General features: G+C 41.8%; 3 protein-coding genes across 3 annotated transcripts; all 3 read left to right on the forward strand.

Annotated features, from left to right (window-relative positions):
• The first annotated feature begins 432 nt into the window (after positions 1 to 432).
• On the forward strand, positions 433 to 5,945 carry LOC136158235 (protocadherin alpha-2-like). The gene is made up of 2 exons (XM_065920016.1): positions 433 to 2,823; positions 5,910 to 5,945. The coding sequence occupies exons 1-2, from the start codon at positions 433 to 435 to the stop codon at positions 5,943 to 5,945; spliced, it is 2,427 nt and encodes an 808-aa protein (XP_065776088.1).
• Positions 5,946 to 7,427: 1,482 nt separating this feature from the next.
• LOC136158242 (protocadherin alpha-3-like) lies at positions 7,428 to 9,866 on the forward strand. The gene has a single exon (XM_065920029.1). It carries the CDS (start codon positions 7,428 to 7,430, stop codon positions 9,864 to 9,866), a length of 2,439 nt encoding a protein of 812 aa, XP_065776101.1.
• Positions 9,867 to 13,697: 3,831 nt separating this feature from the next.
• On the forward strand, positions 13,698 to 16,121 carry LOC136168252 (protocadherin alpha-4-like). Its single transcript, XM_065935536.1, has one exon. The coding sequence runs from the start codon at positions 13,725 to 13,727 to the stop codon at positions 16,119 to 16,121; it is 2,397 nt and encodes a 798-aa protein (XP_065791608.1). The 5' UTR covers positions 13,698 to 13,724.
• Positions 16,122 to 22,732: the final 6,611 nt, after the last annotated feature.

A 22,732-nucleotide genomic window follows, 5' to 3' on the forward strand; every position in this document is an offset into this window, starting at 1 on the left:
TCATGTTTGCAAGATCAAAGTTCTCAAGATATTTCACAACAATGTGACTATAACAAACTAAACTGTATACTTAAAAGTGGATGAAATGGTAAATTTTGTTATATATTTTTAACACAGTAAAAGGGGGAAATGATATATTGCAGTTTAAGATAGGTATTTTTCCTAAATGAAAGCTATCAGTAAACTTAGCCTGGACAAATGCTAAAATTTAAATCTACAGAATCAACGGTAGAGCCTAGATTTTGGCCACATGATGTCGCTGTCTTACCACAGTATAGTTCTAAGAAGAAAAGTACCCAGAACCCTATTGTAACTCCAGCGAGGAGGAGAACAATAAGAGAAGCAGCAGGACTTGAACAGAGATTAGAGGACAATATTTAAAATTTTGCACAACACGATATTCTAATTTGATCAACTCACTGAGAACTGGTGATGGTGTCTTCTAAGAGAAGGGGCGTGGAGGTCCGGCATCTGTTTCTGCTGCTTCTGCTCTTAGCTGTAGGTGAGGCCGGGAGCGGCCAGGTCCGCTACTCAGTCCCTGAGGAGGCCAAACACGGCACCTTCGTGGGCCGCATCTTCCAGGACCTGGGACTGGAGCTGGCGGAGCTGGTGCCGCGCCTGTTCCGGGTGGCATCCAAAGGCCGCAGGGACCTTCTGGAAGTAAATCTGCAGAATGGCATTTTGTTCGTGAATTCTCGGATCGACCGGGAGGAGCTGTGCGGGCGGAGCGCGGAGTGCAGCATCCATCTGGAGGTGATCGTGGACCGGCCGCTGCAGGTGTTCCATGTGGAGGTGGAGGTGAAGGACATTAACGACAACCCGCCAGCATTTCCAGTGGCGGTAAAGACTATCCGTTTTCATGAATCGAGACTGCTTGACTCACGGTTTCCTCTAGAGGGGGCATTTGATGCAGATATCGGAGTAAATGCTCTTCTCACCTACAAGCTCAGCTTCAGTGAGTTTTTCTTTCTAGATATACAGACAAATGATGAACTAAGTCAGTCTTTGTCTCTTGTGCTGAGGAAATCTCTGGACAGAGAGGAAACTGCTGAAATTAATTTGTTACTAGTGGCTACTGATGGGGGCAAACCTGAGCTCACGGGCACCGTTCAGCTGCTTATTAAGGTATTAGATGTGAATGACAACGAACCTACTTTTGACCAATCAGTTTACAAAATACAGCTGTTAGAGAACGTGGCAAACGGAACCTTGGTGATTAAATTAAATTCTTCTGATGCAGATGAAGGATCAAATAGTGAGATTGTGTATTCATTTAGTAGTGATGTGTCCCCCAATATAAAGACCAAGTTCAATATAGATCCCAGCTCAGGGGAAATCAGAACTAAGGGACAATTAGATTATGAAGACGTGAAATTCTATGAGATTCAAGTTATTGCGTCTGACAACGGGACTCCGTCAATGTCTGGGCACTGTAAAATTTCAGTAAAACTTGTGGACATCAATGATAACTCACCAGAAGTCTCAATCACGTCTCTTTCACTTCCCATTCGAGAGGATGCTCCACTGGGCACTGTCATTGCTCTCATCACGGTGGCCGACCGTGACTATGGTGCCAACGGACAGGTGACCTGCACCCTGATCCCCCAAGACCTCTTCAAACTGGTGTCCACCTTTAAGAATTACTATTCACTCGTGTTGGACAGCGTCTTGGATCGCGAGAGCGTGGCGAACTATGAGGTGGTGGTGACTGCAAGGGACGGGGGCTCGCCTTCGCTGTCAACCATGGCTAGCGTGTCCGTGGAGGTGGCCGACGTGAACGACAACGCGCCCGCGTTCCCGCAGCCCGAGTACACCGTGTTCGTGAAGGAGAACAACCCGCCCGGCTGCCACATCTTCACCGTGTCTGCGTGGGACACGGACGCGCAGGAGAACGCGCTGGTGTCCTACTCGCTGGTGGAGCGGCGGGTGGGCGAGCGCGCGCTGTCGAGCTACGTGTCGGTGCACGCGGAGAGCGGCAAGGTGTACGCGCTGCAGCCGCTGGACCACGAGGAGCTGGAGCTGCTGCAGTTCCAGGTGAGCGCGCGCGACGCGGGCGTGCCGCCCCTGGGCAGCAACGTGACGCTGCAGGTGTTCGTGCTGGACGAGAACGACAACGCGCCTGCGCTGCTGCCGCCCGGGCCAGGCGGAGGACCCAGCGCCGTGAGCCAGGTGGTGTCGAGGTCGGTGGACGCGGGCCACGTGGTGGCGAAGGTGCGCGCGGTGGACGCGGACTCGGGCTACAACGCGTGGCTGTCGTACGAGCTGCAGCCGGCGGCGGGTGGCGCGCGCAGCCCGTTCCGCGTGGGGCTGTACAGCGGCGAGATCAGCACGACGCGCGCCCTGGACGAGGCGGACGCGCCGCGCCAGCGCCTGCTGGTGCTGGTGAAGGACCACGGCGAGCCGGCGCTGACGGCCACGGCCACCGTGCTGCTGTCGCTGGAGGACAGCGGCCAGGCGCCCAAGGCCTCTTCGCGGGCGTTGTCTGGTGCAGCTGGCGCAGAGACGGCGTTAGTGGATGTGAACGTGTACCTGATCGTCGCCATCTGCGCGGTGTCCAGCCTGTTGGTGCTCACGCTGCTGCTGTACACGGCGCTGCGGTGCTCGGCGCCGCCCAGCGAGGGCGCGTGCGGGCCGGGGAAGCCCAGGCTGGTGTGCTCCAGCGCGGTGGGGAGCTGGTCTTACTCGCAGGAGAGGCGACAGAGGGTGTGCTCTGGGGAGGGGCCGCCCAGGACCGACCTCATGGCCTTCAGTCCTAGTCTGCCTCAAGGTCCAGGCTCAGCGGACGAAAGACAACAACTCTCCGAATCGGAACAATTCGGAAAGGTGAGTCTTAATTTTTTCCCCATCATCTCTAAAATTGTTTTATTTCCTTTGTTCTCTATAATTCTATTAGTTATTTTGATTCATAGCTCTGTTTTTATTTTATATCATTATCTTATTGTGCAATATGTGGTATGAATAGAAATCAATTTCTTGAGAATAAATTACTTAGATGATCTTTTTACATTTTGAAAATTCTATAAATTCCATAATTATTCCAAAATAATTTTCCAAATTATTCCTTTCACCATGAATAATAGGATTAAAGGAATGAAAAAAATACTTCAGGAAAATCTGAAAACTCGCTATTACCTGTAAATTATTTTTCTCATATTAAACAATTACAATTGGGAAAAATTTAGACCACGATTATGGAATATATATTTTCAATTTACATCATGCATCCATTCTGTCAAAATATGTTGGAAATTTCCCAAATTGTTCCTTTCTTCAAGAATTTGTCTCTGTTTATGTAACAGTTAATATGCTAGTTTTTCTTTCCATGTATTTAAAAGCACCCTGAATAAATTTATAATGCCTGGACCTCCAAAGTACATATCATAGATCATCACAACAGATGGCATCATTTAGAAATAATTGCTAATCTTACATATGACTTTCAATAGTAAAAACAACCCATTATTTGGGATAAAGATTTCACATTAGCAAAATTCTTAGTTTTAAGGCACAATAGAGAGTCTACCAAGAAAAGACCTCCCTTTCAATTTTGTTTAATTTAAAAAACATTTTAAAAAGTCACATTGTGGGGTGGCCAGGTAGTGGGACTTTTTCTTCATACAAGTGGAGAATACTATATAACCCAGTCCTTATGCTAGTGGGATGTTTAGTCAGGCTTAAAGTGTATCACTGGGTTAATGTGCACAGACCTCCCACTGTGCAGATTGACCACCTTCCTCTGGCATCACACACAATATCTGTGATAACATTTTCCAAGGGTGGCAGCAATCATATTCCTATGAAGTTGGAGTTTTCCCAAAAGGTAACATAAGGAAGGGCTTCCCAGGTGTCACTAGTGGTAAAGAACCTGCCTGTCAATGCAGAAATAGTAAGAGACTCAGGTTGATCCCTGGGCCTGGAGGAGGGCATGGCAACCCACTCCAGTATTCTTGCCTGGAGAATCCCACGGACAGAGAAGCCTGGCAGGCTACAGTCCATAGGCTCTCACAGAGCCAGACACAACTGAAACGATTTAGCACTGCACACAAGGTAAGGAAAATGTAGTTATTCAATGGAAACTACTATGCTGGGTTAAATACTAAACTTGGTGAGTAAATGTTACATTTGGAAAGGATGTTAAAAACACTTTTTTCCAACCAAAGGAAGATGTCTTGGGGTGAAATTACTGTCTTCTACTATTCTTTGGTCCATAGTTATTTGCTTTTTCCCCCTCAAATATATGTGGATATTGATGATTCATGAAATAACTTCCACTAAGTGATCTTAGCTTTAGCCATTTTACAGATAGGCCAGAATATAAACTTCTATCTGGGATCTGTTATTACAGGAATGGAGTTTGGTGGGGAAATAGTGACCTCCCTTTAAGTATAATCTGTTCCTTCAGGAAACTTATTAGCACCTCAGAGTTGATATACCTCAAAATGCAGGGAGTATATATTTCCTGGGAATCAGAAAAGTTCATCTGAGTCTTTACAGAGAAAAACAAATGTCTTGAACAGATGAGGAAAAAGCTCTTTCTTAGATGAGTCATCACTACTCATCACTTTCTTGAGACTTGTGTGCAGAAAGTATGAATGGTCAGATGCACTCTCTCCTACCATAAGTCTAGTAACTATATTCTATTCTAGGTAAATTGTAAGCTTTTAATATTATATCCAGGTGTGTCCATATCTCCAGAAATCACAACAGATCATTCTATAAGCTCTTACTGATTTTTACTTCATATTTACATTTTCTTGACTCAGTTGCCAAGAGATGTCTAAGTGAGAGTAGGTATTACTAATACTTTATCCACATATTAGCTCAGTTTTGTAAACTCATATAGTTTCTTTATTATTACCTTCATCTCTTAATAATCATTATGGAGTCTACTCTGTTATAAATTCCCCATGGCATTCCATTTAGCAGAAAGTATACTCTTTTTTTTTTTTTTTTAATTTTATTATTATTATTTTTTTTAATATTATTTTATTAGTTGGAGGCCAATCACTTTACAACATTTCAGTGGGTTTTGTCATACATTGACATGAATCAGCCATATAGTTACACGTATTCCCCATCCCGATCCCCCCTCCCACCTCCCTCCCCACCCGACTCCTCAGGGTCCTCCCAGTGCACCAGGCAAGAGCACCTGACTCATGCATCCCACCTGGGTTGGTGGTCCGTTTCACCATAGATAGTATACATGCTGTTCTTTCAAAACATCCCACCCTCACGTTCTCCCCCAGAGTTCAAAAGTCTGTTCTGTACTTAGAAAGTATACTCTTAAGTGTCATGAAATGTATAGTATTACAGTAACCTGTGAAAGATATCTTACTGATATGAAGTCCATGATATTTAAAAATTTTAATTTTGTCTCTCATTTTAAAACTAACTACTACTACCTTTAAAGATCCACCAAAGCACCTACTGGCATGCTGATAATTATAATTATTTCCTAGATCCATTCTTTTCCAAATAAGTCTTAATGAACTAGTATAGCAGAATCAATTAGAAATTATGTGTTTGATATAAACATCATTAATTTAATTTACCTCATATTTTAAAGAAAGTTAATTTAAAATATTCACTTATTTATTAAAATTTAATTGATAATTTATTCTATTCTAAATATGAATGATAAAATTTGAGTAAATGGCAATGCTGGCTTGCATTCAATGCGTACATGGAAAAACCTGCTATGGGAGCTAGTCTCATAATACTTAAATCAGAGTTTGTTTTTGGCCACACTCTCAGCACTGGAAGCAAGGAGTCCTAACCACTGGACCAGCAGGGAATTCCCTTAAATCACGTGTTTGATTTCACTTAAAAAGAGTCTGATTATAAGCAAAATTTGGGCATACTCTTACCTCTCTAAATTCAACCTCTTCTCATGAATTTTCTCTGTTCAGCTTCCAAACGCTCAGAGAATGCACACATCTTACTAACTTCACAAATACATTTAGTATAATTCATGGGCTAGTTTTACAATATGTTGACTAACTGAGTCAGATTCTAAAACTACTTTTCTCTCTTTAATGATTAAACACCAGTTCTTTCAAGTAACAACTTTTTAACGAATTGGAATCCAAAATTCATCCAGAGTGAAGATTATTGAAAACACAATCATTTCATATTGGGAACATTTTAGGATATACCAGTAAATTGAAATGTATAAATGGTGTAGAAATTTTTAAAAATTAATATAACTTTCCCTGGTATGATGTGAATATAACAAATATCCAAATCAAACAGTGTTTTTATGCAGCAAAAACCGAATTTACAAAATAACTGTACTGTAAAATACTGACTTTGGCTTCCCTGGTGGCCCAGTAGTAAAGAATCCGCCTGCCAATGCAGGAGATGTGGGTTTGATTCATGCGTCAGAAAGATTCTCTGGAGAAGGAAATGGTAATCCACTCCAGTGTTCTTGCCTGAGCAGTCCCATGAACAGAGGAGCCTGATGGACTACAGTCCATAGGGTTGCAAAAGAGTCAGACACGACTTAATGACTTAACAACAACAAAAAAACTGACTTGTGAAATCTTCATATATATAATAGTTGAGACAGCTAACAAAGATGCAGTTGTTGGATAAAGGACACAAGGATGGTTTGTAGACATTCTACAAAGGAAGAAATACAAGTGAACATATTTTATAAATTAACAAATTGCCATAATAATATAGAAGTAAATTGTGTGTGTATATATATATACATTTTTATCAGTCTTGTTGTTTTAATGGTTACAAATATAAAAGGCCTGATTTTTCTGTAAAATGTAGACTTTGTGATCAAGTGGTTAAAGTCATGAATCTTGAATTAGATTGAGATCCCACCAAGTCAATGTTATTTTTTCAGTTACTAACCTGTACATGTTTCCACTTCAATATTTGTAAAAACTGAATCATGTTAATACCTACCTCAGAAGGTTGTTGTGAGAATTTAATGAGATAACCCTGTTAAAACAAATGAAATAGTACTTGTCACACAGGAAATATTTCCAATAGATGTCCACTACTGTTACAACAATAATCCCTATTTTACTATATTTAACTGTATGGAATGGACTGGCCTAATTGAAAGTCATGAGTTAGTATAAAAGTTCTAAGCATATATTTTTAAAAAAATGAAGACTTTGAGGAATGGGAAGGAAATTAACAAGGAAAAAATTGAGGGAAGTTGAATGGAAGGAAGATAGATTTATTTAATACCTACACCTTTAGCCACATGATGTCGCTGTCCACCGCAAGGTATTTCCTCACCAGAGGAGAAATACAGCATTGATTACGTAGTAAGATGCTGCTTTTCCTCACCATCTGTGAAATGCGGGCATGGAATGATTATTTATGAAATGAGGAATAAGGAACTAAAAGTATTTTCAAATTTTTGATCGTTGCAAAAGCCACCCAATACTTGGAAAACGCTTGCAATGGTACTCTCCTGGAGAGAAGGTCAGGGAGACTGCCGACTACTGCTTTCGGTAATGCTTCTCCTATTCTGGGAGGCCGGGAGAGGCCAGGTCCACTACTCGGTCTCCGAGGAGGCCAAACACGGCACCTTCGTGGGCCGCATCACGCAGGACCTGGGACTGGAGCTGGCGGAGCTGGTGCCGCGCTTGTTCCGGGTGGCGTCCAAAGACCGCGGGGATCTTCTGGAGGTAAATCTGCAGAATGGCATTTTGTTTGTGAATTCTCGGATCGACCGGGAGGAGCTGTGCGGGCGGAGTGCGGAGTGCAGCATCCACTTGGAGGTGATCGTGGACCGGCCGCTGCAAGTGTTCCATGTGGAGGTGGAGGTGAAGGACATTAACGACAACCCACCGATTTTTCCAGTGGCAGTAAAAAATTTGTTTATTTATGAATCCCGGCCGCCTGGTTCTCGGATTCCGCTAGAGGGCGCATCAGATGCAGATATCGGAGCTAATTCTTTATTGACTTACAGGCTTAACTCCAATGAGTATTTTACCTTGGATGTAAAAAGAAATGATGAGGAAATTAAATCCCTTGGACTTGTGCTGAAAAAACTTTTAAATCGAGAGGAGACTCCTGAGCATCACTTACTTATAACTGCAGTTGATGGTGGGAAACCAGAACTCACTGGTACTACTCAACTGAAGATCACCGTTCTAGATGTAAACGACAATGCTCCAGAGTTTGAGAGCAAGATTTACAAAGTCAAATTATTTGAAAATGCACCAAATGGTACCCTAGTAGTGACTGTTAATGCCTCTGATTTGGATGAAGGAATAAATAAGGATATTGTTTATTCTTTCAATACAGACACATCAGCAGATACTCTGTCGAAATTCCACTTAGACCCTGTTAATGGATACATCATTGTAAAGGGTGACATAGATTTTGAGTTAACTAAGTTATATGAAATACAGGTAGAGGCAACAGATAAAGGAAATCCCCCAATGGCAGATCACTGCACGGTTCTAGTGGAAATTTTGGACACCAATGATAATGTTCCTGAGTTGGTTGTCAAATCACTCTCTTTACCTATATTAGAAGATGCTCCAGTAGGCACAGTCATCGCCTTGATCAGCGTATCCGACTTCGATTCCGGTGCCAATGGGCAGGTGACCTGCACCTTGACTAATCATGTGCCCTTCAAGCTGGTGTCCACCTTCAGGAACTACTATTCACTCGTTTTGGACAGCGTCTTGGATCGCGAGAGCGTGGCGAACTATGAGGTGGTGGTGACTGCAAGGGACGGGGGCTCGCCTTCGCTGTCAACCATGGCTAGCGTGTCCGTGGAGGTGGCCGACGTGAACGACAACGCGCCCGCGTTCCCGCAGCCCGAGTACACCGTGTTCGTGAAGGAGAACAACCCGCCCGGCTGCCACATCTTCACCGTGTCGGCGCGAGACGCGGACGCGCAGGAGAACGCGCTGGTGTCCTACTCGCTGGTGGAGCGGCGGGTGGGCGAGCGCGCGCTGTCGAGCTACGTGTCGGTGCACGCGGAGAGCGGCAAGGTGTACGCGCTGCAGCCGCTGGACCACGAGGAGCTGGAGCTGCTGCAGTTCCAGGTGAGCGCGCGCGACGCGGGCGTGCCGCCCCTGGGCAGCAACGTGACGCTGCAGGTGTTCGTGCTGGACGAGAACGACAACGCGCCTGCGCTGCTGCCGCCCGGGCCAGGCGGAGGACCCAGCGCCGTGAGCCAGGTGGTGTCGAGGTCGGTGGATGCGGGCCACGTGGTGGCGAAGGTGCGCGCGGTGGACGCGGACTCGGGCTACAACGCGTGGCTGTCGTACGAGCTGCAGCCGGCGGCGGGTGGCGCGCGCAGCCCGTTCCGCGTGGGGCTGTACAGCGGCGAGATCAGCACGACGCGCGCCCTGGACGAGGCGGACGCGCCGCGCCAGCGCCTGCTGGTGCTGGTGAAGGACCACGGCGAGCCGGCGCTGACGGCCACGGCCACCGTGCTGCTGTCGCTGGAGGACAGCGGCCAGGCGCCCAAGGCCTCTTCGCGGGCGTTGTCTGGTGCAGCTGGCGCAGAGACGGCGTTAGTGGATGTGAACGTGTACCTGATCGTCGCCATCTGCGCGGTGTCCAGCCTGTTGGTGCTCACGCTGCTGCTGTACACGGCGCTGCGGTGCTCGGCGCCGCCCAGCGAGGGCGCGTGCGGGCCGGGGAAGCCCAGGCTGGTGTGCTCCAGCGCGGTGGGGAGCTGGTCTTACTCGCAGGAGAGGCGACAGAGGGTGTGCTCTGGGGAGGGGCCGCCCAAGACCGACCTCATGGCCTTCAGTCCTAGTCTTTCATCTGGTCCCATTAGTGGAGACAGAGAAGAGCAGTTGGATGTGGAGACTGATCTTCCTGCCAAAGTGAGTAATTTTAAAAAATCCTTTCAAAAATATCTTTGTTCTTAATTCACTATTTCTGCTTCTTCGGAAGCATTTTTTACCAGTAATTAGTCTTGTTTCTGGCAGTAGACTTTTCCATGTATTGGTTTTGTGGTTAAAATATTTGAATTTCTTGTGACTAATGAATGATTTTGAACCAAATCAGCAATAAGTTGTGAGTACCATACTTGCCAGTGTCGAAAAATCGCTGGAGAATTATTATATTGGTAAAAGTCTGGATAGAAAAATATATATATTTTCCAGGGTACTCTGCATTGTTTACAATATTTGACTTAAATGTGGTGTACTAATACCTGCAAAATGCTTCAATAGCTAACGATACTTTTCATTTGAAATTTGGAGTAGACGCTAGTCCAAATGTCACTGACCCATATAATTTTTTTTTTAACCTGTTGTCTCCTATAGATCCCCTTTACTCATTTATTTATTTATTTGGATTCTCATTTCTTCTTTCTACTTGAATATGATGTTTTGATTTTGTGTTCACATTTTACAATACTGGGAATTACTTCTAGTTTTCCAATTGGGTAAAAAAGCTAGAATAGTAAATTTATTGCTTTTAGAATTGTATCTTTTTCATCTTCAGTTTCTTACTACTTTTTATTAATAAGCATTAAGAAATCAACAGGAAGTGAAATTTTAATACTCTCTTTAGTATATCATCATTTAGAAAAGATTGCTTTTGGAAGAGTATTATTAGTCTTGTTAAGAACTATTATTTTCTACCTGCACAGTGTTGGAAAAATACTGTACATCTCATTTAAAAGCCATTCCACTAGCAAAAATTATTGTCATTAATCTCTTTTACATATAGTATTAAGGATGTTAATATCCAAAAAGTTCAATGTCATTACTGGTGACCTTCCTCTGAATACCAACCCATTAATGTATGTCATATAGTAAGTACAAAGTTCCAAATAATTGGAAGTAAAATTATTTTCCATTCATATCATTCATTGATATTTGTTCAGTTCTCCTAGTAAATTGGTGAACTCCCATTGATATTTCTTTGCCACTGGAAACCAAAGCTTAGGCATGTTAGTGACTGGAGAATGGGCAAGTATTTCTAAACCATTAGAGACAAAAATGAAGACACCAACCTTTCTCATGGGAGGGGAATATGTTCCCATGTATTCCGTTCTAATTGTATGGAATACTTTTCTACACAAGGTATGCACTCTACAACTTCCTACTTCTTTGTTCAAGTTTCCTTGGTAAAAGCTGGTTAATACTCAATGACATTGTAGGGGAGGCTAACATATAAAATAGATAATCCTGCATTTTCCCACTTCCATTTCCACTTTCTGGCTCTGTCCTTTGTGACCCCCTGGCCATCAATTGGGACTTCCCTGGTGGCTCAGATGGTAAAGCATCTGTCTACAATGCAGGAGACCGGGGTTCAATCCCTGGGCCGGGAAGATTCCCTGGAGAAGGAAAGTATGAGCCACAGCATGTCCAACCTCAGCTCACTATTTATTTTATTAGGTATCATTTTCATCCTGTTGTAAATAATAGAGCCATCCAGAGTTCTTGTCTTCCAGGATATGGTGCTTCGGTCTTCAAATTCAGTTCTCCTCTTCAAATTCTTGACTAACATGAGTCTCAGCTAATAAGACATTTTAAAAACTTTTGAATTTTTCCCTTTAGAGATGTGTTGCTACTATACCAGGTAAGTACTGAATAGTTCCCAAATACCCTTTCTGTTCTTCTGCATTCCTTATCTATTTATTTAATTATTAGCAAAATAGAGTAAAAGGTCAATGATTCTTTTTTACTTTGTTCCAGTGTTTAATGCCAATTATTTTGCACAAATCTACAGGTTGAGTCCTGTAACTGAAACTACTTTGATTTATGTTTTAATTCAGAAAAAAATGATGGTGGTGAGGAGTGTGGCTTTTCCTAGAATGGGAGCCTAGGGCTATTTTCACTAGATTGATTTGATTTTTTTCTTTTTTTGGCTTCACCATGCACATGCTGGGGATCTTAGTTCTCCAACCAGGGATCCAACCCTTGCCCCTTTCAGTGGAAGTGCAGAGTCCTAATGACTGGACTGCCAGGGAAGTCCCAGATTGATGTTTTTTATCCTAGACAACTATGGAGTATGTGGTTTATGAACAGAAGAGTCAAAGGTTGAAAATAACTACCAATATGTCCTTCTATATTGGTGTGTGTGTGTGTGTGTGTGTGTGTGTGTGTGTGTGTGTGTGAGAGAGAGAGAGAGAGAGAGAGAGAGAGAGAGAGAGAGAGAGAGAGAGGAGGGTATATTGTGCTGTGTTATTTGGGAATACTTAATTGACCATCAAAACTATTAATGTCTCAAGGATCATGCTTGCCAAGAACCGGAAAGAAAACTAACCTGAAATCTATGTTTTCAATATGGCAATTGAAATCTATCTTACACAGAGCAGTGCCTAAGGAAAATATTTCCTTTATCTCTGAAAGTTTATAGAGGTTGCTGAGACATCATATTTTCCTAACTAGCTACATGATCACCTTAATTTAAAGCATTTTATTAAGCAATAGAAGAAAACCAAACTATTCTATTCAGTAAATATTCACTAACTACTCAAAAAGTATTCTGAATATTAAAATATTATGATAAAATATTCTCTTTAAAAGTTTACATTTAAAAACTTTATACCCAAATACCTAAAAAAGAGAAATTAATGTAATAAATGGCCAATGTGATTGATCTAGATGCTATAATATAAAAGCAAGTAAAGATGCCTGCCCAGTTGACTTAATCATGAAAGTCTTCCTTGGTCAAGGAAGTTTTAAGTTGTCATATAATGGGGGAAGAGGCTTTTAGAAGAATTTGGAAATGCTGGATATTACTTAGGCAGAGAATGAAATGAGTATATTTGTTTAGCAAAAAATGTTATTGGAAGCAGGAAATTGTCCACCTTGACCAGACTGTATGAGTACTCTAGGAGAAACAGAAGTTGAGGCATATTAGGTCCTGAAGAACAAGCAAGTGTTTATAAACCATGAGAGCCAAAATGAGAATACCAATGTTGTTCATGGGAGGTGAATGGGTTCCAGTGAATGAAATTATTTGGAATACTTTCCAACACAAATTGTATACTGCAGTATCTTACTTTCCTGTTAAAGCTTCATTGCCCTCCACCCTTAGATTATTTAAGGAAGACTCTCAATTATTTGCTGATGGTCTTTGCTTCCTTTTTTGAGTATTTTTTGAAATTCCCTTTCAATTACCTATTTCTGAGATCAGAGTTTTCCTAGAGATGTATTCTCTGAAGTCTTCAATAACCAGAATGTAAAATCCAATGATGAATAGTGTCGTCATTAATAATTACCTTCCTTCACTCTCAGGAACACAAAAATGTCACAGATTTTCCTAGCCAACACTTTGCCAACTGTATAAAGTGTTATGTTAACTACAGCTGGGTCTCTGTAAATACTTAAAACTTGTATGGAAAAAGTATTTCCACTGAAGTGAAATCTGCTCCTGTGGTGAAACTAAGGATCACACTCAGTCAATCAGTAGCGCAAAATGTGTACTGCAGTAGTATAAAATGTGATTCTATTCTCCAAGGATATTAAAATCCACGGAAAGGCAGAAAGAAAAATGAAGACTTAACATTAAGTTCTTAGTATGGATTTCCAGAATCTGTTACTTACGGTTTTGAGCCACATGATGTCGCTCTGTGCCATAAAATAGATACCATAAAGCCAAAAAAAAAAAAAGAAAAGAAAGAAATCCCTCTTGTTCTTATGGTAAAGAAGCTGCATCCACCACTGAAAAAATGGAGGCTGCAATGGCATTGGACTGAACGGTCAGGAGGTAGTGCTTCGTTTGGAAACAAGACCCTCTTCATGAGAACAAAACACTGAGGACATGAGATGGAGTTTTCCTGGGGAACTGGCCAGGAATACCGGCGTCTGCTGCTCTCAATTCTGTTCCTCGCAGCTTGGAAGGCCGGGAGCGGCCAGGTCCGCTATTCTGTCCTGGAAGAGTCCAAACACGGTACCTTTGTGGGCCGAATCGCTCAGGACCTGGGATTGGAGCTGGCGGAACTGGTGCCGCGCCTGTTTCGTGTGTCATCCAAAGGCCGCGGGGACCTTCTGGAGGTTAATCTGCAGAGTGGCATTTTGTTTGTGAATTCTCGGATCGATCGGGAGGAGCTGTGCGGGCGGAGAGCGGAGTGCAGCATCCACCTGGAGGTGATCGTGGACCGGCCGCTGCAGGTGTTCCATGTGGAGGTGGACGTGAAGGACATTAACGACAATCCTCCTGTGTTCCCAGGAACACAAAAGATTCTGTTTATGGCTGAATCCAGGCCGCTTGACTCTCGATTTCCACTAGAGGGCGCCTCTGATGCAGACATTGGCGCAAACGCTCTGCTGACTTACAGGCTGGGTCCCAATGAATATTTCTCGTTGGAAAAACCATCCGATGAAGAACGGGTAAAACGTCTTGGGCTGGTATTAAGGAAACGTTTAGACAGAGAAGAAGCTCCGGAGATTTTTGTAGTGCTTACCGCCTCTGATGGCGGCAAACCTGAGCTGACTGGCACTATTCAATTACTCGTCAGAGTGCTGGACGCCAACGACAACGCCCCAACTTTCGACAGAACAATCTATGAAGTGAAATTACTAGAAAATGTTCCTAACGGAACGTTGGTAATTAAACTTAACGCCTCAGATTTAGACGAAGGCTTGAATGGGAATATTATTTATTCATTCTCAGCTGATATTTTACCCACTGTGAAATCCAAATTCTACATGGATCCAATTACTGGGGAAATTATGGTAAAGGGATATATTGATTTTGAAGAAACCAAATCCTATGAAATTCTTGTAGAGGGCATTGATAAGGGGCAGCCGCCACTTTCTGGCCATTGTACAGTTATGGTGGAAGTTGAAGACACCAATGATAATGCCCCAGTAATGGAATTCAAATTCTTGTCACTCCCAATTAGGGAAGACGCTCCACTGGGCACCGTCATCGCCTTGATAAGTGTGTCTGACCTCGACTCCAGTGTCAATGGGCAGGTGACTTGTACCCTATCGCCCCACGTCCCTTTCAGGCTGGTGTCCACCTTCAGGAACTACTATTCACTCGTTTTGGACAGCACCTTGGATCGCGAGAAAGTGTCGGTCTATAAATTGATGGTGACCGCTCAAGACGGGGGGTCGCCTTCCTTGTCCACCACAGCCAGCGTGTCCGTGGAGGTGGCCGACGTGAACGACAATGCGCCCGCGTTCGCGCAGCCCGAGTACACCGTGTTCGTGAAGGAGAACAACCCGCCCGGCTGCCACATCTTCACCGTGTCGGCGCGAGACGCGGACGCGCAGGAGAACGCGCTGGTGTCCTACTCGCTGGTGGAGCGGCGGGTGGGCGAGCGCGCGCTGTCGAGCTACGTGTCGGTGCACGCGGAGAGCGGCAAGGTGTACGCGCTGCAGCCGCTGGACCACGAGGAGCTGGAGCTGCTGCAGTTCCAGGTGAGCGCGCGCGACGCGGGCGTGCCGCCCCTGGGCAGCAACGTGACGCTGCAGGTGTTCGTGCTGGACGAGAATGACAACGCGCCTGCGCTGCTGCCGCCCGGGCCAGGCGGAGGACCCAGCGCCGTGAGCCAGGTGGTGTCGAGGTCGGTGGATGCGGGCCACGTGGTGGCGAAGGTGCGCGCGGTGGACGCGGACTCGGGCTACAACGCGTGGCTGTCGTACGAGCTGCAGCCGGCGGCGGGTGGCGCGCGCAGCCCGTTCCGCGTGGGGCTGTACAGCGGCGAGATCAGCACGACGCGCGCCCTGGACGAGGCGGACGCGCCGCGCCAGCGCCTGCTGGTGCTGGTGAAGGACCACGGCGAGCCGGCGCTGACGGCCACGGCCACCGTGCTGCTGTCGCTGGAGGACAGCGGCCAGGCGCCCAAGGCCTCTTCGCGGGCGTTGTCTGGTGCAGCTGGCGCAGAGACGGCGTTAGTGGATGTGAACGTGTACCTGATCGTCGCCATCTGCGCGGTGTCCAGCCTGTTGGTGCTCACGCTGCTGCTGTACACGGCGCTGCGGTGCTCGGCGCCGCCCAGCGAGGGCGCGTGCGGGCCGGGGAAGCCCAGGCTGGTGTGCTCCAGCGCGGTGGGGAGCTGGTCTTACTCGCAGGAGAGGCGACAGAGGGTGTGCTCTGGGGAGGGGCCGCCCAAGACAGACCTCATGGCTTTCAGCCCCAGTGTTCCGGACTCTGGGGACAGAGAGGATCAGCAGCCAGCAACTATGGATTCTCTTTCAAAGGTTAGTTTATAAATATCCTTATTTACTCTGAAGTCTGGGTATTCTTTGTTTCTATCAATTTCTTCTTAATTAAAAATTTCTCAAAACTAAATTTCTCTGAACTAAATTTGTTTACTTTTTCTTTCATCCCCTTTTAAACTAAAACCTTTTAGAGTAGTAGAACAACAAGGCAATACTTGTTTTATTGTTTTTAATATTCATTATTCAATGCATATTTATATAACTAGTGTTATAAATTTTGTGATTTCTATCTTCATCTTTATTTTCAGTTGTAATTAACTTTTAGAAAGCATTTTCTTGTTATTTGCCTATAAATCATTGAAAAGTACACAGAATACTACCGCTTAATCAACTATTTGAAAGTGAAAACTTACCTTCACTCCAGAGGACACTCAAATGTACCTCCCAAATGTCTTTCCCCTCTTCCCCTCATATGTAGCCAAAGTTTTAATTTTATAGCTGATTAATTTTTACCTGCTTCTTGAATTTTTCTAAATGGAATTGCACAAAATGTGTTGTATGTGTGCTTGTTTCTGTGTTCTTCATGTTTATCATCACTATTCTGTGGAATCATCCATATTGCCTTAAGTACTTGGAGTTAATTTAATTTATTATCTCTAATAGTTTTTTCTTTCTCTACTATGTTTTATGGATAGGGTATGCGTTATTCTGTTGAGAATTTCACATTATCTCTCTTTGTATGTGTTTCACCTAGTGCTGCTATCAATAATTTGTAAAGTTTTCAATGCCTATTTACAAACTTTTCTGTATTATTTAGCTAAAATGGAGATTAGTGGAACATAGGCTCTGTACTTATCTTCTCCTTTAATTGATCAGTTTAGTTGCTCAATCATGACTCTTTGCGACCCCATGGACTACAGCAAGCCAGACTTCCCTGTCCTTTACCAGCTCCCAGAGCTTGCTGAAACTGATGTCCATTGAGTTGGTGATGCCATCCAACCATCGCATCCTCTGTCTTCCCCTTCTCCTCCAGCCCTCAATCTTTCCCAGCATCAGGGTCTTTTCAAATGAGTCAGCCATTCGCATCAGGCCAAAGTATTGGAGTTTCAGCTTCAGCATCAGTCCCTCCAATGAATATTCAGGACTGATTTCCTTTAGACAATTGGTTTGTTTGGTTTGATATCCTTGCAGTCCAGGGGACTCTCAAGAGTCTTCTCCAACACCACAGTTCCAAAGCATCAATTCTTTGGTGCTCAACTTTCTTTATAGTCCAACTATCACATCCACACATGACTACGGGAAAAACCATAGCTTTGACTAGATGGACCTTTGTTGGCAGGGTAATGTCTTTGCTTTTTAATATGCTCTCCAGGTTGGTCATGGCTTTTCTTCCAAGGAGCAAGCATCTTTTAATTTCATGGCTGCAGTCACCATCTGCAGTGATTTTGGGGCACCCCAAAATAAAGTCTCTCACTGTTTCTACTGTTTCCCCATCTATTTGCCATGAAGTGATGGGACCAGATGCCATGATCTTAGTTTTCTGAATGTTGAGTTTTAGGCCAACATTTTCACTCCCCTCTTTCACTTTCATCAGGAGGCTCTTGAGTTCTTCTTTGCTTTCTGCCATAAGGGTGGTGTCATCTTCGTGTCTGAGGTTATTGGTATTTCTCCTGACAATCTTGATTCCAGCTTGTACTACATCCAGCCTGGCATTTCGAATGATGTACTCTGCATATGAGTTAAATGAGCAGGGTGACAATATACAACATTGACATACTCCTTTCCCAATTTGGAACGAGTCTGTTGTTCCATGGCCATTTCTAACTGTTGCTTCTTGACCTGCATACAGATTTCTCAGGAGGCAGGTCAGGTGGTCTGATATTCTCATCTCTTTAAGAACTTCCCACATTTTGTTGTGACCCACACAATCAAAGGCTTTGGCGTAGCCAATAAAGCAGAAATAGCTGTTTTTCTGGAACTCTCTTGCTTTTTCGATGATCCAGCAGATGTTGGCAATTTGATCTCTGGTTCCTCTGCCTTTACTATATCCAGCTTGAACATCTGGAAGTTCATGGTTCACATACTGTTGAAGCCTGGCTTGAAGAATTTTGAGCATTAATTTGCTAGTGTGGGAGATGAGTGCAATTGTATGGTAGTTCGAGCATTCTTTGGCATTGCCTTTCTTCGGGATTAGAATGGAAACTGACCTCTTCCAGTCCTGTGGCCACTGCTGAGTTTTCCAAATTTGCTGGCATATTGGGTGCAGCACTTTCACAGCATCATCTTTTAGGATTTGAAATAGCTCAACTGGGATTCCATCACCTCCAGTAGCTTTGTTCGTAGTGATGCTTCCTAAGGCCCACTTGACTTTGCATTCCAGGATGTCTGGGTCTAGGTGAGTGATCACAGCATTGTGGTTATCTGGGTCATGAAGATCTTTTTTGTACAGTTCTTCTGTGTATTCTTGCCTCCTCTTCTTAATCTTTTCTGCTTCTGTTAGGTCCATACCATTTCTGTCCTTTATTGTGCCCACCTTTGCGTGAGATGTTCCCTTGGTATCACTAATTGAAAATGTCAGTCAATTGGTATCTTTAATTGATGTCAATTTCCCCAAATGCTTTCACCTGTTCACACTTTTGCTAGTTCTGTATGAGTTTCAGTTGCTCTTCATCATCTGGAAAGCTTGGCATTGTTAATTTACATTGTTGCCAGTTTGCTTGATGTGCTTATGTTTCCCAATTTGTAATTGAGGTTGAGCACATTTTTGTATTATTATTGGCCATTTTAATATCCCATTCTGTGCAATAACTATTCAAATCTTCTGCCTATTTTCCTATTCTGTTATATTCTTCTACTGTTTTTAAAATTAATTTTTGGCTCTACTGGGTCTTCATTGGTGTACCTAGGGTTTCTCTAGGTTTGGTGAGGGGGGCTACTCTAGTTGCAGTGCATGGGCTTCTCATTGTACTGCCTTCTCTTGTTGGAGAGTACAAACCCTAGAGCACTAGGGCTTCAGTAGTTGCGGTACACGGGCTTATTTGCTCTGTGGCATGTAGAATCTTCCCGGACCAGGGATCCAACTCACAACCCCTGCATTGGCAGGCAGACTCTCAACTCTGGACTACCAAGGAAGTTCCTTCTACTTCTTTTTGAAAAGTTTTATGTTCTGGATATGACCCCTTTCTTTATTTTCTTCATTGTTCCACACCATGACTTGTCTTTCCATTCTTTTGTCATTTGGTGAATAGAAATTTTCATTTTAGTTAAGTTCAATTTATCATTTTTTTCTTCTTGATTCTATTCTCTGAAGATAATTTCTTGTGTCTTTTGTTTTCTTGTTTGCATTACATATGCAGTCAATTTTAATTTTTTGTCTTTGCTGAGACCCAAGGATCAAACTTAACTTTTGCCAAACATGTTCAGCTGAGGCAAGACCATTAAAAAAATTTAGTTCCATAGTTGTTCCTTAAATAATCATAGTCTTTTTGCTTTTGTTTCTCTAATCAATTTTATTGTTTTTTTCCATTAATGTCATGCTGTCTCTTTAATTTCAACCTAGATTTGTATATTAATTCCATAAAAACAACTTGGTGAGCTGTTGATTTGGATTGCATTGTATCTATTGTGATAATATATAATTATCCTGATAATGAGCATGCTCTATTTATCTAAATAACCTACAATGGTTCTTAATATTTTATAATTTCCTGTGTAGAGGTCCTATTCATCTTTTATAAGATTTATTCTTAGATAATTTCCATTTGTGATCATAATACATATCAGCTTTAAGTTTGAATTATTTTCTTTAATAATGGTATATATGAGGAAATTCCCTGGTGGTCTAGTGGTTAGGACTCTGTACTTTCCCTCCTGAGGGCCCAGATTAAATCCCTGGTTGGGAAACTAAAGAAGAAATTATTTTATATTTATTTTAGTGGTGGTAAAGAATTCTCTAATATTTGGTATATGAGAAATATGCTTATTTTGCCAGCACTTCTGAAAAGTAGTTTTGTTGAGTATCAAGTTCTGGGATGTAACTTGTTTCCCCCCATCCTATTGCTTTTAAGATTACATTCCATAGTCTTTTGAGAAGATGGCTGTCAAGTTTATTGTTCAGGTAGTAAAACCTTTTTTTCCCTGTCTAGCTGGTTTGTAAAATTTTTCCTTGTTTTTTATTTTCAAGGACTTTATGCTCGGTTTTAGGGTTTTTTTTTTTTTTTTTTTTTTTTTTTTTTTGGTTTTTATCTTGTTTGCAGTTTTTAAAGCCTCTTGAATATGTGGTTTGATGTCTTTCATCAGTATAGGGAAAATTCCAGCAGTCTGCCTTTGAAGATTGCTTCTGCCTCATGTTTTTCTCTCTTTCTCTACTTTAAGTCAACGAATAGGTGTGTTAAATCTTTTCACCATATCTCTTATATCTTCTATGCCCCCCTCTATTTTTTTCAGCATCATTTTTGCTATTACCTGATGGATATTTTATTCTGACAATCTTCTACTTCAGCAAATTTCTCTTCTTATTAAGTCATCAGTGAATCTAAACTTTGATTATTATCTTTTTTAGCTTTAGAATTATAATTTTCCTTTAAAATATAGATTATATTTTTCTGGTGAAATAATTTATTATGTGTTTGTTTTGGTACCTTAACTACAGTTTATTTATGGTCTGTCATATCAGTGTAATAATCGGATCATCTGTTTGTGGGTTTTATCGTTCATTTTTTCTTGTGATTCTCTTTCTTGGTAAGCCTGATAATTTTGTATTGAATTATGGGTATTGTACATGAGAAGCTGTAACTATTCTAGATGTAGTTATATTACTCTAGAGATGGATACATAATTTACAAATACCTGATAGATAGGCATTTAGAAATTTATGGAAAAGTTTGAATTGAGGTAAATATATCTTTTCCTTTTTTATCTTCTACAATGATGTCTGTCATTACAAATCTTCTGAACATTTTATTTTTATCTCTTCTACTGAACCCAAGGTCTATTTTGTAGTCTCATACAAAGTTAATAGAATAAGGATTTTGTACTTTATTTTAACCCTTTTTCTGTCCTCCTTTCCTCTTTCCTTTGTTCATAAGAACCAAGCTTACTGAATTTATTTATTTATTTTTTACTGTTTAGTTTCCCTCCTTCTTTCTCACCCTGGATATTTACTAATGCTTTAAGAATCTTGCATCTCATCATGTTTCCACTCACTTGGCCTAGAATTTTAAAAGATATGACATCAGAGGTTGTAATTTCTTTCAATTTAATGACTGAATTGTGGCCTGGAGACACACACAAAAAATTGAGGCCATATGAATATTATTATGAATGCATAGAATAGAACCAAAAGTGCTTGAATTTAGCTCATTGTTTCTTTCCACTTTTAAATGAGCTCATTTGGGAATAATGAAGGCAAGAGGATTGTGAGTAAAGACTATGCTTAATTTAGCTTCCTTATTCCCTCAAAGGTACTTTAAAATTACTCTCAGGTTTCCTCAGAATGTGTATATAACATAAATGTTTTAGCACAATATTTTGTTGGGAGGCTGAACCATTACAAAAGTAATGTAAAAATATGTACCATATGCATATTATGTGAGGTAATAGGATAAATTATTTTTTACATATAATTAAACTTTTTGTTCATATTTGATGCAGGAGGATGAACTGTTTACCTTTAAAAGATTGCTTCAATTTCACCTGTTACATCTCAGCAGTGTGGTAGACTTAGATAATTTTCTACACATAGGTGGGAAAATAGCTTATTAAAATTTTATTCTGGAGTTTTGCAGGAAATGAAAGTCATCTAGACTCCAATACAAAATTAAATTTTCTAGTGCACTGTCTTCCTGAATGTTCCTCAGTAAATTAAGTAGAGATACCTCAAAATACTATTTGGTTTCCTTAATCTAAATTCATTGTCAGGAAAGGAGTCTTAGTTCTGCCATGGGGCATACATAAGTATAACTGAAAATTTTCTAGAAACTATGTAGTAATAATCTATAATATTTAATTGAAAGAATGGATTGGAAAAAGATTTAAAGAATTTTCTCTACTTACAGGTTTTATGGAATTACAACTAAAGGGTCTATACTTGTTGAAAAAATAACCTCCAAAACAAGAGTTGAGCAATGAAAGACAAATGCAAGGGATAATTTTAAAACTCTGTAATCTAAAAGATATGAAGACAGTTCAAAAGCCAAGAGTCTTATTTTCTCCTGTATATATTTATATGAAAAAATTACAAGCTGAAAGAAGCATATGATACTATTGATGGCATTTTCCCCATTGAATATATTTTTTAAAGTTTTAAATATTTACTGAAAATATTCTGTAAAATACTATGCATGCATTGTTAATATCACACTATCAGTTGACTTTTAAATACTTAATATTTACCTTTCTTAAGAGTCAATTTTTTTATTGTAGTTTTGTAGATCCACATCAATCATGGTTCCATAATAGAAGGTGAATCAAGATTAACTGATGATATTTTCAACTCAGATATTATAATTTTTTCTTATTATATATTAAAATACTTTAAATTATCCTTATAAGTGACTATTAGATAAATAGCTCTGAAATTTGATTACCGTTTAGCTTTTTTAGTGTTTGGATGTTCTGAATGCTAATAAATCTTTCAAAAGCTAAAGGAAAGGATAAATATA

The sequence above is a fragment of the Muntiacus reevesi genome, chromosome 1 (genome assembly GCF_963930625.1).
Source record: "Muntiacus reevesi chromosome 1, mMunRee1.1, whole genome shotgun sequence".
NCBI lineage: Eukaryota > Metazoa > Chordata > Mammalia > Artiodactyla > Cervidae > Muntiacus > Muntiacus reevesi.

Coding starts and splice junctions, on each gene's coding strand:
- LOC136158235 (XM_065920016.1), top strand. CDS start 433: ATGGTGTCTTCTAAGAGAAGGGGCGTGGAGGTCCGGCATCTGTTTCTG. Junction 2,824..5,909: donor AATCGGAACAATTCGGAAAG/GTGAGTCTTAAT, acceptor TTCTCTGTTCAG/CTTCCAAACGCTCAGAGAAT.
- LOC136158242 (XM_065920029.1), top strand. CDS start 7,428: ATGGTACTCTCCTGGAGAGAAGGTCAGGGAGACTGCCGACTACTGCTT.
- LOC136168252 (XM_065935536.1), top strand. CDS start 13,725: ATGGAGTTTTCCTGGGGAACTGGCCAGGAATACCGGCGTCTGCTGCTC.